Raw genomic sequence first — 14640 nt, 5'->3', positions numbered from 1 at the left:
GCATTATCAAAAGTAACATCTGCTTGATGACATGGTTAAGTACAGTCTATCTAAAGTTGAGTACAAACATTTTAGTATAATTCTAACATTTACTGGATTTTTGTTTTGTTATTATGCAAATCTACTTGTTATACAAAACAGATTACATAAACAAAAAGGGTTGATAACCTTATTCTATCACACTGTCCTCTAGGGATAGCATCCTACCTCTATTCAGTGTGATGTGAGGCATTTCCAGCGATACAAGAATTCATGCCTTGCTGTTCTGAGTGTCAGGCTATTACATGTAACATAACTACTGCATAAACCTTAAACTACCTTACCTGACTATGAACGTCTCACTAATCTACTTTTTGTCTAAAGTAAAAACACTTCTATGCTACCAAAATGGCAGGTTAAAAATTAATTGCATCATAATGGAGCTAATTCTTGTAGCTTGATTTTCAGAACATGATCTTGTTGCATTTAATGGGTCATTTCTCCAAGTGGGTTTTCCCTTCATTACTTGGATGGACTTCCTGTATACAGAGGAAATTACTCAGCTGAAAGAAGGTGCTTCAGTGGTCTTTAGGCAACGTATCATAGCAGGAGAGAAAGCAACAGATTTCCTAAGGAGGGTCTGCCTAAGACCCTCCTCCATTTTAACATCACATATTCAATTGTTTTACTACCACCGGGAAACAGACTTTGGAGACAGAGAAACAGCAAAAGTATTGAAACTGTTTTTGGCAACAAAATTAGGAATAAAACATTTTGCTCAATATTATAAAAGAAAAAAGGTCCGATATGTGTTCTACCATAGACCTGTAGTGCCATCACACGTGAAGACTTGAGGAGATGCCCATGAACCATTTATTATTAACAAATATATAAATACCAGAAAATGGTAGTTATATTAGTGACTCAAATTCTCAGCAGTTCAGTCCAGGGCTGTGGATGAAAATTTTCCTGCTACTGCTGTTTCTAACCAATATGAACTACTGTGAATGCCACAGTCTATAAAAAACAGAGGTTCTGGCTTGTCTCTTGGTTCACTGATCTTGGAGGCACCTGACAGGTTGGAAGATTATTGGTGTACCTTGAACAGCCAGATACAGAATAAGGCAAGCATCTTCGCAACAGGAAAATGCAAGTGCACAGTCAGAAAAAATGGTATCCAAACATAGCTGTTTAAGGAAGAAAAATTGAATTTCAAGAGAGAATTTAATTCTATCACTTTCTCAAAGGGATACTTCGTCATCTTAGTGCATATATATCTATATATACATATATAGATATAAATAAAACATCTATCAACACAATAAAATTTATTTATCGATTTTTAAAAATTGATGCCATATTCCAAAGCAGACTCCATATGAATTGATGGGAGTGAACAGATAAATGGCATCTGCTAAGGCCAAGAATACCCTTTTTAATATAGTAATCTTCATGCTTACAATAAATAATAGTAATAAAAATTATATCCTTAACATACTTTGTAGTTTGTATACCTGATTGTATGGTGGTAGAACTTGAGAAGATTGGAAATCTTGTACAGTAAAACTGCTCCTGGCTCAGCAACAATCACCTGCTCAATTCTAACCTGCAGAAAAAACAAACATCCTTCAGGTCAAACACCCTAAAAGCCAACCACTATGATTTTATATACAATACAATGCTGACTTCTGAGAAATAAATTTGAACAGAAATAAATTCAACAAGAGACAATGCCCAGTTAACTCTAGCTTTCTGCTTGAACCAAAGTATTTCTTGGGTGCAAAGCCTCTGGGTAGAAAACAAGCAGGTATATTCTTAAAAACTAAACTAAAGTAATCCCACTGCTGCGAATATTTCTCTATAGGTTTTTGTTGCAACTTGTTATTGAAAATTTCAAAATAATGAGATCACTTTATGGATTAACACCAGTACATACTGGAATTCTCCCCAGCACTGAACAGAGCAAGAACAGCTGCAGAATCCCTAATCTACAACCGCTGATCATTAGCATCATGCAGCAATTCCAAACATCCGAAGTATGAGGTATTTTACACAAAAGACAAAACTTCACCTGGATTAATTTCTCCTTTATTAAAGAAGATATCATGTACCTGCTATCCGTATGTAATTATTTATTACTAACAGCTATGTTGCCTGTTTATCTCAACCAGGAGATATTGGTTAGGCAGACCAAAACAGTGCTGACTTTCTTTACACTTGGACAGTCGATGTCTTGTCTTGTCTCCATGGTACACACAGTCTCAATTCACTCATAAAAGGCTGCGCCAAGGTCAAGCTCTGGGCACTCATGAAGCAGTGATAGTCAGTGACTTATCACTGCCCTATTCTCCCACGTGCCTGTGTGTGAAAGGGCTACACACAAATCACCCGCCGCCACCCGCCCTCCCAAGTTATTTGTCTGCTGTTCAAAGGAGCGCAATGTGCAGCAGTGCCTTCTTGTCACCGCCAGCTGCACAGAGAAGGAACTAAGATTATGCTCCCTTGGCATCTAGGTCAGAGACCAAAAATGCAGAATATTTGTTGACTCTAATTTGCAAAGCTCGATGCACGAAGTTAATTTCAACATTCAGGTGTACTTTGTTCTTCAAAGCATGAATAAATACAGACGTACACATACAAATACCCATTTCCATTGTGTGAAAGGACATTTGGGCAGGGGCATAGTACTGAGTACAGTCTCTTGGCCTGAGTATAGCCTAAAGATTTTAAAGAATACCACAGAAGTAAAAAAAAGGTCCAGAGAAAGGTAACAAGATGATCAAAGATTTTGAAAATGGTTTCTGTACTGTTCTGGTGACAGTAAACTAAGGCGAAGCTGTGGAGGGATATGCCAGAAATCCAGCAAATCAGGTGGGCACAAAGATGATAACTAGGAAACGATTTTTCACAGTCTCTTCCAATACAAGAGCTAGAGTTATTAAACATAACAAACCCAAAAGGAGCTGGCTTTTCAAACAGTACAGTTGAACTGTGCACTTCCCTCCTGCTGGATATGTTGTGAACATAATTTCATACCAACTTGACATATTCAAGGAAGAAAAATATATTGTGGTGTATCAAATACAGAGGAGTAGCTATGGCTCAGTAAGTCCTCAATAAGTCCACAAACAGGCAAAGAAACTATTCCATGGAAGTATCTTGACACACTTGCACAAACTGTACACTCTTCCCCTAAGCATATAAAATAGACACTAGAAAAACCAGGGTACTAAGCTAAAATGATTTTTCATTTGACCCACTACAGTCATTCTGATACCCTTATCCTAAAGCTAAATTTTTGCACCTAAGCATCATTAAACTTTAAGAAAAGTAAAAGAAAATCGAGATACAGATTTACTATCCTAGTATCTCTCACTATACAACTATTTATTATCATACCATGAACTACCTATCTGTGAACTACTGGACCTTTAATTTTGAAGGGTTTTATGATTTTTAAAGCTGATAACCTAACACAAACAAGGAAAATGAAAATACATTGTAGAGATAGGGCATGGGACCTGGAAAAACCCTACAGAACTTTTTTTTTTAATTATTTTTAGAGTTCTAAGAAAAGCAATACACCTCACCTTTAGAGGTCTGCAGACACCTTCTGTGATGTGCCCAACTACTTCTTGAATATTTTCTTCCACACCTATAGTTAAAGCAAGCACATGCTAAGAATATGCAAATTTAATTCTCTTTTCGTCTATTATAAAACAAATAAACACATGTAAGAGCTATTCTTCCATAAAAAAGCATTATGAACTACATGTCCTTTTCTCCACAGGACTAGTTTACACCTCCACTGAACTTCACATCTAGCCATTAAGAAATGCTTGCATGACAAACCATAGTCCTGAAAAGTCACTACCTTATGCTATGTGATTGCTTCCTAGCACAATGCAGTGCCTGGGGATTTGAGGCAGAAGGAAAAAAGGAAAGAGTAAATGATCTAGCCAGAAGCTGTCACAGTAAGGCAGTTCTCAAAACTAAACAGGAAAAAAAAAGGGCACTGGGATGTTCAAGGAGCAACAGTACTTATCATTTTGAAAGGCCCGAACTATAAGTACATGCATCTATCAGTGTTGGGTAGTGACGTGCTTGTTGTAGTGTTACAAATTAAATCACACACGTACCTGCACACTGCAGTGTACTACTACAGCATTAGCAAATGCTTCCTCTCTAGCAGCAGTTGAAACTGATCTTTCAGAGAACAAACTATATACAAAAGAGAATATTGCCCTATCTTATTGTGAAACACAAATGAATTGTTGCATGGCAACCAGCACTGTCATAAATCAATCAAACTGAAAGCAACAGATCTTCAAGCTCTCACTTCAGTAACAACTCAGAATAGATTTATGGAGACAGCAATACTTTAATTCTAATTTAAAACTTGTCAACAGGAGTTCATCTTCAGATGGGACCCATGCAATGAACAGTAAACAAACTGACTGTGACATGTGATAAAAATCAGGTGACCTGAAGCTATATTTTGCAGATCTCATTTCACACTAGCAGAGAATACCTCTAAGAGAAAAAAAAAACATATAAAAGATTAAAGATGTGTGACAAAGCCTCTTTAGACCAAAACACATGAAAAGGCACATAAGCACAAACAACTAAATTCGGTGTGGTGGTTGTCTTGAAGCACACTACGTTGGTAAGTAATAAAAACATGTCTGTATATTGAAGTATCAATACTAAGGAAGATAGTAAGATTACAAACCACAAGATTTGTGGCCTGTTATGTAATGGCTAACTCCCAGACACACCCTAATAATTTAGGCAATTTTTGGTAGGAGCAGCCACTTTTGTTCGAGCACACATTTGCAGTCGTGTATCTAGACCAGATTGACTTAATAACGAATTCTTGGATATGAAAGTTTTAGCTGCAAAAATATACGAGTTTAAATACCAAGGGAGATGGAATTACAATTTTGATATATCACATGCTTGTGCTGTCAAATACACTTTCATGTCCAATTAGAATATTTTAGACTCAGCAAACAGGAAAAATAAATCTTCCAACACGATTGATTATATAACTGTTGCAAGTATTAGCACATCACAGTGACATGGAAGAATTATGGATTAAACAATTCTTATGGACTCAAAATCACTTTTAGGAAACAGTTCATTACTGAACATATGCTTTTGGCTGCCTGCTACACCATATATAATTTTACTCTGCATACCCTTCTGTAAGAGACATCTTTCTTGTACCTTCATGTGGCTTCTGCTCTCCAGTTAGCTTCTTGTAACTCCATAAAAAATAGGTTTCTACTGCTTCTCTTAAACAGAATGCCTGCGATTCTCCCTTCTTTTCAAGTACAAGTTCTCTGCAGGACTGGAAAGCTCCCTACCAGCAGCATACCTGAGCTCCACAGAAGAGAACCAGATGCTTTATGTCTGTCCAGTACAATACAAAATCATTAATCTTTTCTGAATGTGTTTTAAATGCTTAAAATTTTGGAAGTATTTTGGTCAGGTTAATTTTCAAGGGTTAACATTTGCAAGCTTATAAAACTTTTAAAAAGTTATTCTTGAATATTTATTTGTGGGCTATTTAGATCGTTCTCTCTACACTCAAAACTGTGAACATCTCTCCAAAATAGCATTCACACAGTTTTGCTTCCACTGGGATCAAACCTACATCTGCCTCCATCTGTAGATAGCTAGATGTATCTTTTCTTTTCTCTCTCATTTTTTTTTTTTTTTTACAGAAAGGGGGAATATTTTTGTTTAGATGCAATTTACCACCTTCTCCACAGTCCTGAAATTATATAGACATTATAGGAGAATTTAAACAATAATCTGAACTCAGAGAATCCTGATTTCAAATTACAAAAATGGTTTTACTTCCAAAATAGATCTCCAGGCTGAAACTGAAGTTAAAACATTTGACTGACCTATTACAGAGAAAGCTTATTTCACTTAAATTTTGCCTTCAAATTTACTTGCCTACTCTATGCTAGCTTCTTGGGCTCCCTCTATAGGAAAGAGGGAAAAAACAGAACAGAACAAACAGTTCTGATGAAGCTTCTGAAAATGCCTCTATCAGACCTACCTTTTGTTAGGAAGATTTGCTTTCTGGAGACACAAATCACTCTCATGATTTATCATCAAAATCAACAAGATGCCCACTTTTTAAATGGGCAAGTTAAACTAATTTAACTTTTCCTGTAGCCTGTGCAACAAGACACCTGAAGACTGTATAACAATACAGATAATTCATCTTGAATCTCTCAGTACAATACATGCTGTGCTCACTGGATTAGTCAGCACCAACTCAGGATGTATAGCTATATGATGCATATCATCTTAATCTACTTAATCTGAATCATAATGCTGCACATTCCACTTAATGGTCCTTGTTAAACTCAGTGGTATCCCATTAAATACTGTTTCATCTTCAAACCTTATCCTACAACTATCATCATCAGTATTTCTCCCAAAGATGCAGAGGAACAGTTAATGGATGCATCCTCTAGGCTTTGTTGCTCCCCCTGTGAAGGTAAGAATCCCTCCCTAGGTTTCCTAAAAACTGGGCAACAGTGATGGCAAAGCCATTCCTGATAAGCTCTCAAAAACATTTTTGCTTCAGACAGTGAAACTCTTGTTTATAACAGTCCCTTGGGAAAAAAAAAAAAAAAAGCTTTGTCTTGGTGATATTTTTGGGAATTTTTTCTCCAAAACATTTCTACTCCCTGAATTCTCAACTACTTTACCCTGGCCTATGGCTGAAATTCTCAAAATATATCTATATTCGAAGGACGTAGTATCTGAGCCTGACTTCCTGCCAGAAGACTAGAGTATTTAATAGTTAAACAAAGCACTGCACAAGGGAGGAGAACTTCAGAACAGAATGGAAGACTGGGCAATAGCAGAGTCAGCTGCAGAACCAGATGCAGTAACATTCTCTGTGTGGCCAGCTTTTCCTGAACAACTCCCTGTTTACAGCTAAAGCATCAGATCTTCACGTACAGAATTACCATGTCTTTTTCTCCACCATGCAGGCATCACAAGGTCTGCGTTCTTGACTCTCTGAGATATTATCACTGTGTAAAATTAAATTCACTTCTACAGTATGCTGTAACTGTAGCTAAAACCCAACAACATTCCTTTGGTTTGATTTACAACAGTCCTACTTTAAACAGCCTACTTGCTCATATACCTTTAATTACAAAAGCTATTTAATACTTCCAGCAGCAAGGAAAATGAGAATGCATATTAACTTTAAATCCCAGAGCAGGACTCAATTAAGACATACAATCTGAGAAACTCACCAAAAATACAGATTAAACATCAGCTCTTAACGCTGAGGTTTGTTACAACTGAACATACATGTTTTATTTGTTTAGTAAGTCTTTGGCTTAAGCCATACAGGCTAAACATATTACAGCTTCTACATGAAAAGTTTCTTAAAAGCATGGTTCAATCTACTTAAAAAACAGCAAAGGGGATGAAGAATCTGTGTTAGAATCTGTAGATGCATTAATAAAGGAGAGCCTTGATATTAAAAAGCTTCACACATCTATGAGTGACCTGCTTTGACCTTCAGAAACCTACGCTGGTATGTTACAAGACAGAAGAAAACTCCATTTTACTTGCAGGAAGGAAGGAACAGAATTATTGAAATAAATTACTAAGCAAATGATCAAGAGCTCTTTACAGATACCTTAAAGGAGGCTGTAGAGAGGTGGGGGTTGGCCTGTTCTCCCACGTGCCTGGTGACAGGACGAGGGGGAATGGGCTTAAGTTGAGCCAGGGGAGTTTTAGGTTAGATGTTAGGAAGAACTTCTTTACAGAAAGGGTTGTGAGGCATTGGAACAGGCTGCCCAGGGAAGTGGTGGAGTCACCATCCCTGGAAGTCTTCAAAAGACGCTTAGATGTAGAGCTTAGGGATATGGTTTAGTGGAGGGCTGTTAGCGTTAGGTTGGAGGTTGGACTCGATGACCTTGAGGTCTCTTCCAACCTAGAAATTCTGTGATTCTGTGATTCTGTGAAGAGATAATAATCCTTAACAGATCAACAAGTAATCTATCACAATATTTTCATAGAGACAATTTTGAACTCTTTGTCCCTTTATAAATTTAGCGTAAACCTATTCTGAGTAAAGTGAAAAGAGTAAAATTTGAAGTACTCCTCTTTGCTAAGGGCTTTCTTCTGGCAAAATGCAACCTACGCTATTCTGAAGTTAATTCCAGGAAAATGAAAGTTCAACTCTCATAACTTAAGCCCAGTCTAACAAATTACTCACACTTTTTAACTTATTTGCTTATCGCTTCCCAATATATGTTTCAAAATCTAGTACTACCTTGAATAGTTACAAGCTTTAGCATCGCTTCTAGATGTTCTTTTTCAGACGCTGTAGCTTGATGCAGCCAGGCCAGCATGTCCCCGACGTACCTAAACAAAGACAGAAATTTCTGTGTAAATCAGGGGTTCACAGTGTGAGAGATTTAAAGTGTGAAAAGAAGAATTATTTCTTACACATTCTTACTAGTACAGTACCTCAGAGGATCGTGGGAGTGCATTTCAATAGGGCGGGGAGTACCTCCTAGACCTCCTCTAGTAAGAGCATCTATAAAGCCTCGGACTACAGCACTCCTTCGAGCTGTTCCGAACTCATCCAGAGTGTACCTGTTATCAAAACATGAAAATGAGTAAAACAAAGTAGTTCACCTGATTGCACTGGATTAGTTCAGCTTTACAGCTAATACAAGTAACTGTTTCTACAGTTCCAGACAACTTGCAGCAATGCTTCTACTATAAAGCGTTCAAAACTTCCTGATTGTCTTGACTCCGCATTTACAGATACTAAGGATGGCTTCCCTTTGCTTATCACACACAAATAAATAAATGAAAAATCATCTTTTTTCAGTTTTGCACATATAAGCATGTATTGACAGGTCTAGAAGTCCTGTTCACATGTGGTTCACAGCTAAATGGCAGAAGCAGCAACTTACTCCACCACAACACAAGGCTTTCCATCTCCTTCTTCTAGGCCACCAGATGAATAATGGTGACAGTTATTTATTTGATGGTTTCTCTATGTCAATCAACTGAGTCTTACTTAAGATACTTAATGCACGGACACTACAGACCAGACTGCTTAACACCAAATGGCATGCTGGTAAAAGAGGAGGTACCCAGGGGATACACACAGCTCATTTTTGGAGCAGCCTACTTTCCTGTTGAGGCTGAAGCACAATACCAAGTGATGGGAAATGAACACTGCTAATATCCTCGCTTATCTGCTTAGAAAGAGGACCTTTGCAAGCAATGGAACACTTTTTTTTTTTTTTTTCAACAACAGAATTTAAGTATTTCGAACAAAGCACACAAACTACAATGGCAAAAAAAAAAATAATAATAAAATAAAAAAATAAAAATAAAAAACACAACAGCTTATTTTTCCCATATAACTGAAGAAATGCCACAGAGTAGGCTTGGTGTCACTTACCCATGACACCCAGCAGCTGAACAGATGTAAAAATAAAATAATAATAATAGAAAGCACGTTACTCACTGACTGAAGTTAAATGAGCACTACGCTCGCAATTAAACAGATGCGGAGGACAAAATACAAAAGGAAATAATAACTTGAAACATTTTTGACACAGCGTAAGTTCAATTAGATTTCTCTTATGCTATAAATAATCTAATGGATCCTTCATTATTTTTTTTTGCTCTGTTACTGTTTAAGGGAGAATAAGGAGGGAACACAGTGAAGAATCAGTAAATTTCTTTTTACATCTTTTTTCTCCCCACACACTGTACTTGCTCACTTGCAGAGTAAAGATCAATCTATCTAAACTTTAAAGGCTGGTAAGCCTATAACAAATCAGTACTCACACAAATTATGCAATTAAGAGTGGAAGAGTCCTGGGATCTGCTGACTACCCATGGTCCAGGAATAGCAGCACCGCAGTGAAAAACCTCAAGTGTTTGGAGAAACCAGTTAAGCTCCCCACCACACTCCAATAAACAGCCGTATCATTAAAAATACAGCAGCATAATAGCACGATGTTTGTTTTGAAAAACGCAGTTAGTAATGATAATTTTGTTTAAAAAGAAAAAAAGACTCATTTTGCTTTTGCTCTCAGTAGAAAAGGGTATTGCTATGACAAAATCCTGCATGCATAAAAAATCATTAGTAACTATTATTTACACTAGAAACACAGTATTTAATACTATGTTATTACATGTGTTCATGATAGGGTAAGAAAACAACATTTGTATTCTTTTCAGCTCTGCTCCAATTTTTCCAGAACCCAGTGAAGTAATAATCATTAGTGGGGAGAGGAAGAAGGCAGTGGAAAAGCTCTGAAAATCAGAGTGGAGGATGGAAGAAGCACACTGCTTCCAGCTATGACTCCATGCACTATCTATGAAACAGTTTTCAATTTTTCTGTTAGAAACAGGAAGAAAAGCAAACATTTATTTTAGATCCCTACTGGCTGCAGTTCCCAAAAGTCCATCCATGGTACAATCTTTCTTCCACTGCAAAGTTAAGGAAACATAACTCAAAATAAGTAAACAAGAATTTGTAGTCTTGTTTCTAAACTCCTGTCCTTCTCCATCTTATTTTCATCCAACCAAATCACAACCTTTATCAGATACAAGGACTGTGATTTGGAAGAAAAAGTAAGTTTAGCAGCAGTGCTTAAATGCATAAGAACAACAACAAACTGAAGTTTTCTCCTATGAGATAATTGTTATATTTTGATCTCAGCAGTTGGAATGTACAAAGGCATATAAATAATCTTTAGATTTCAACTATAAAGCATGAGTTCTGTTATTTTGGCAATACTGCTGTAGAAAGTGATTAAGCATGGTTATCTGTGGTGAGAGACATGGCTCCATCTTCTACAGTAATGTTTACTTTTGCCTTTGAGAGAAAAGAAGTACTATCAATGCCCTACTTCAGGTTACATTAGTATTGCTTTTCGTAAGAAAGACGTCAGATGAAAAATGAAGTCTCTTTAGCAGATTCATTTTAAACTGGACAGATGTGAGTTCCTACAGAAGATAGTTTAGTTTTATTTTTAAGTGTTAAGAAAGCAAAGCTATAGTTTTGTAAAGTCTGAAAGTAACTTCATAAAACAAAATATTTGTTGTAGAAACTACGTATTTATAAAGAATCCTATAAAATGTTGTGAACAATCCTATGCAGCTGTGAAAAAGGGCCTGGTGGACAGGCTGCAAAAAGGGGTCTGCAACCCTCAGCTCTGGCCTAATATAGGAGCTGGCTGTAGAGCATGTACGGAGCATTAGCACCACAAGCAATAGCTGGAGAGGTCAAGTGGCACCAACTCTTCCTATAATTACTAGCAGATCTGACAGAGCCTGTAGAGATGTGCACTATCTCTCATACTGACAGAATGTTTAATGTCCATTCACACTACACATTTTACCCATGAAAATGTACAGTATGACAGAGCTAAAGACAAAGATAGCCTTTGAAAGACAGCTGAGTGTTCTGCTCTCCTGCATGCCTGCGGCTAAGAGTAATTTGCAATAGTTGCAAAATATGGTAAATGCATTTAAATTAAAAACAAAAATCAAAACAAAAATCAAACCAAATCAAAAGACTCAAACCTTTGCTCACAAGCAAAGAAGTTAAATGTACTAGGATTAACGATAAAACAGTTCCTCCTCAGGTGTATGGTCACCCCAATATAAAACGTTCTTAGAGTGCCACCTCGTGGTTACGTTGTCTACATACTAGTTGTGAACTAATTCATTCAAGTTAACAATCCCTTCAGCAAATTCTGGACAAGAACTAAAAACTAGTATATAATGTACATATCTAAGTACCCCTATGCTTCGGAGGCCCAAATTTAGTAGACTTTTTTTAACATATACTGAACAATTCATAATGGAAGACATTCTCACTACCAGGAGCACTTCAGTTAAAGCTAATTAGCATTTGTCAAATTTTTACTTTGGGATTTTAAATGACACACCCATATGCTTTGCATTGCTTTTTTTTTTTTTTCCTTCGGAAAAACCCTACAAGGAGAGCAGCAGAAATTTACAATTCTTTTAAGTTAAAATCAAAATTCTGACATTTTACTTTATTTTCAAAGCAGTAAGTTGGAGAAAGTCCAACATTTACTGTATCATAATTATGTCAAAAAGACTTTTGAATTTAGAGAAGTGTGATTTTATATTAATTTTTAAATCTGATGCTAACTAAATTGTCACTGTCCTTTGCACTGCAACTCATGGAGATATAACTTAAGTTTCACAGGCTGAAAATGCTCATTTCTGTTAGAGATGATGATGAACATTTACTTACTTGTACAGGACAGGTCTATCTTGTAAGGCTTCCATGGCTTGAGCAAGAACTGGAGAAATGTCACACGACTCTTGTGTCAAAGTCCTGCACTCATCTATAAAATAACAGTGGTAAAAGTGCTTTCTTTACACTGCAGTATCTTTTTATACCAGGCTGATAAACAAGAAAATGGGTTAAAAACTCAAAGGCTTCTGATTTTGAATTGTAGAATATGCTACCTGCCCTTGTTTGTACTAAGGTAATTAAACTCTCTCCTTAAGCAGTACTTTGACTAAAATGGATGCCCATCGCTAATCTCAAGAATAGCAATGAAAAGAAGCTTATTATGTGGTTGCACCCACATGTAAGTGTTAACTCATTCAACCATCAACACTCTGTTAGGCTCCTTTATAAAAGGCTGACACTTTACAGGTAAATTACTGAGAAAAAAAGGAAGCAAGTATGCAACCAAGCTGTGAGGGCTTTTTGTTTGTTTTGCTTTAGTGTTGTAACTATATAATCTTGTACTTTCCATACAAGAATGTGGAAATCGCATAGGCTAAATCACACAACAGCATAATAATGCTTAATTTTCATTAAGGAGGAACTGCAAACATTATCTGAGACTTTGGTATCCACAGAAGAATAGCCAATTAAATTAATCTCCTATTGCACCAGCTTTTTTCACACCTCTTCCTGTCAACAGAGAAGAGAGACATAATTCAAAAGCATCTACATTTTACACTATCAAGATGTTTTATCAACCACTGAGACTTGGATCCAGAAAACATGTGAAAAAATAATCACCTACAATCAATCAAAAAATCATGCAATCCAATATGGTTTTGTTTGTTTTTAAACAATGAGCCACTCCTCACACTAAACTAAATGTTACTAGCAAATTTTCAAAAACAAGAACTTCCTTGTGACCTGCAAGAAAATGAAATGCAATACACTTCACAATTGGCTTAGAATACCAAATTGTAAATATTGTTCTCTGTGGAAAAACATCTGAAAACAGAAATAAATAATACAGATTTACAAACAGGACAAAAAGGGGTGAATCTCCAGCTAATCATTTAGTTTACAAAAGCAAACACAAAGCTTCATTAATGAATCTTGGAAAGGGTTTTTACTGAGTTCAATCCACATCAAGAAATTAAAGGAACCATCATCATAATATTCATAAACATAAAAACAATTGTAGTCCTACTTTGAGTCCATCTGTAAAGCCGTTCATAAGACGTCTCTTGCAGTAAAGCCATCTGTTCCATAATTTCCAACCTACATGATAAAAATATTTTATTTGCAAATACTATTTTTAGTAGTACTACCATAGGCATGTGAAAACATAAGAAGTACCACTAGAAAAATAAGAAAACTTAAAAACTTTATTACTCTTCATTTTGATGTGAAATACTCTATACAGATATATAAAGTAAAAATGACACCGTGCTGTAACTTCTGCTTGTAACTACCAAATGGTTGTCTTGCACTCTTCCAAGTAACACTCACCCTGCCCTTTGCTGATTTGTCCGGAGGAGAATCTTGACATCATCATGAATTTGCTTTACTCGTCCTAAGGCCTTGAAAAAATCCTAAACCAATACATAAAATAAAAAGAGGGTCAAAAAGCAGTAACATCTCGTTCACACCTCTAGCTCTCTGTACTTTCCATTTCACATACAGACTGAACTGAGAATTTCAGGGATGTTTTCACCCCAAATAACTTATTGCTATCAGTGAAAAAAAAAAAAACAACTCAAGAAAAACTCTAGATGGACATTTGTACAAAAAGGTTATTTTGTTACTGTTTGAGAGCCTTAATAGAAATATACTAACATTATCAAACAGGGTCTTATGAATGAAGTCATCTTTCAGACATTAGGAAAGAGTCCAGAAAATTCAGATGTAACTGCATGTTTCTTTTTTGACCTGAGCACAGTTTACCTCAGAAAAAAGGAGTTCTGTTCTGGTTCAAGTCATGTAAAAATACATATTTTCTCTAAGTGAAGTACTCAATGATTTAACATACTGCCTTGCACCACCTATGTTGAAGACCATGTGTTTATAAAAACCCAAATCACTCTTTCTTCAGGAAAAAAAAAAATCTCCCCAAAACAGGAGTCTGACTTACATGATGTTCTAAACACAATGGTTGATTCTATCCTAGGTGAAAAGCACCTACATGACTTTACTGAAGTCTGCAACTTCAGTAGCACAGCTAGGATCATACCTCAGTTACTTCTGCATATTTTTTTTTTTTTAGGTATCTCAAGGTATCACGAGGACTAATACTTGTTCTGCTGCAAACCAAGCACTGAATATATGGCACGGTGTTGCTTGAATATTCTTTCATGGTAGTAGTT

General features: G+C 36.3%; 1 protein-coding gene across 1 annotated transcript in view; it reads right to left on the bottom strand.

Annotated features, from left to right (window-relative positions):
- The window catches only part of COG6 (component of oligomeric golgi complex 6), a 53740-nt gene that overhangs the window by 22561 nt on the left and 16539 nt on the right, over positions 1-14640 (bottom strand). Inside the window, exons 6-12 of the mRNA XM_084497567.1 lie at positions 13787-13869; positions 13485-13555; positions 12293-12386; positions 8500-8628; positions 8303-8394; positions 3570-3634; positions 1494-1585 (exon numbers count right to left, since the gene is read on the bottom strand). Coding sequence (XP_084353693.1) covers positions 1494-1585; positions 3570-3634; positions 8303-8394; positions 8500-8628; positions 12293-12386; positions 13485-13555; positions 13787-13869 — 626 coding nt within the window. The remainder of the gene's footprint in view (positions 1-1493; positions 1586-3569; positions 3635-8302; positions 8395-8499; positions 8629-12292; positions 12387-13484; positions 13556-13786; positions 13870-14640) is intronic.

The sequence above is a fragment of the Aythya ferina genome, assembly GCF_964211825.1.
Source record: "Aythya ferina genome assembly, chromosome: 1".
In the NCBI taxonomy this organism is placed as follows: Eukaryota; Metazoa; Chordata; class Aves; order Anseriformes; family Anatidae; genus Aythya; species Aythya ferina.
The sequence above is the reverse complement of the archived record's forward strand: the minus strand, read 5'-3'. Positions and strand labels throughout refer to the sequence as shown.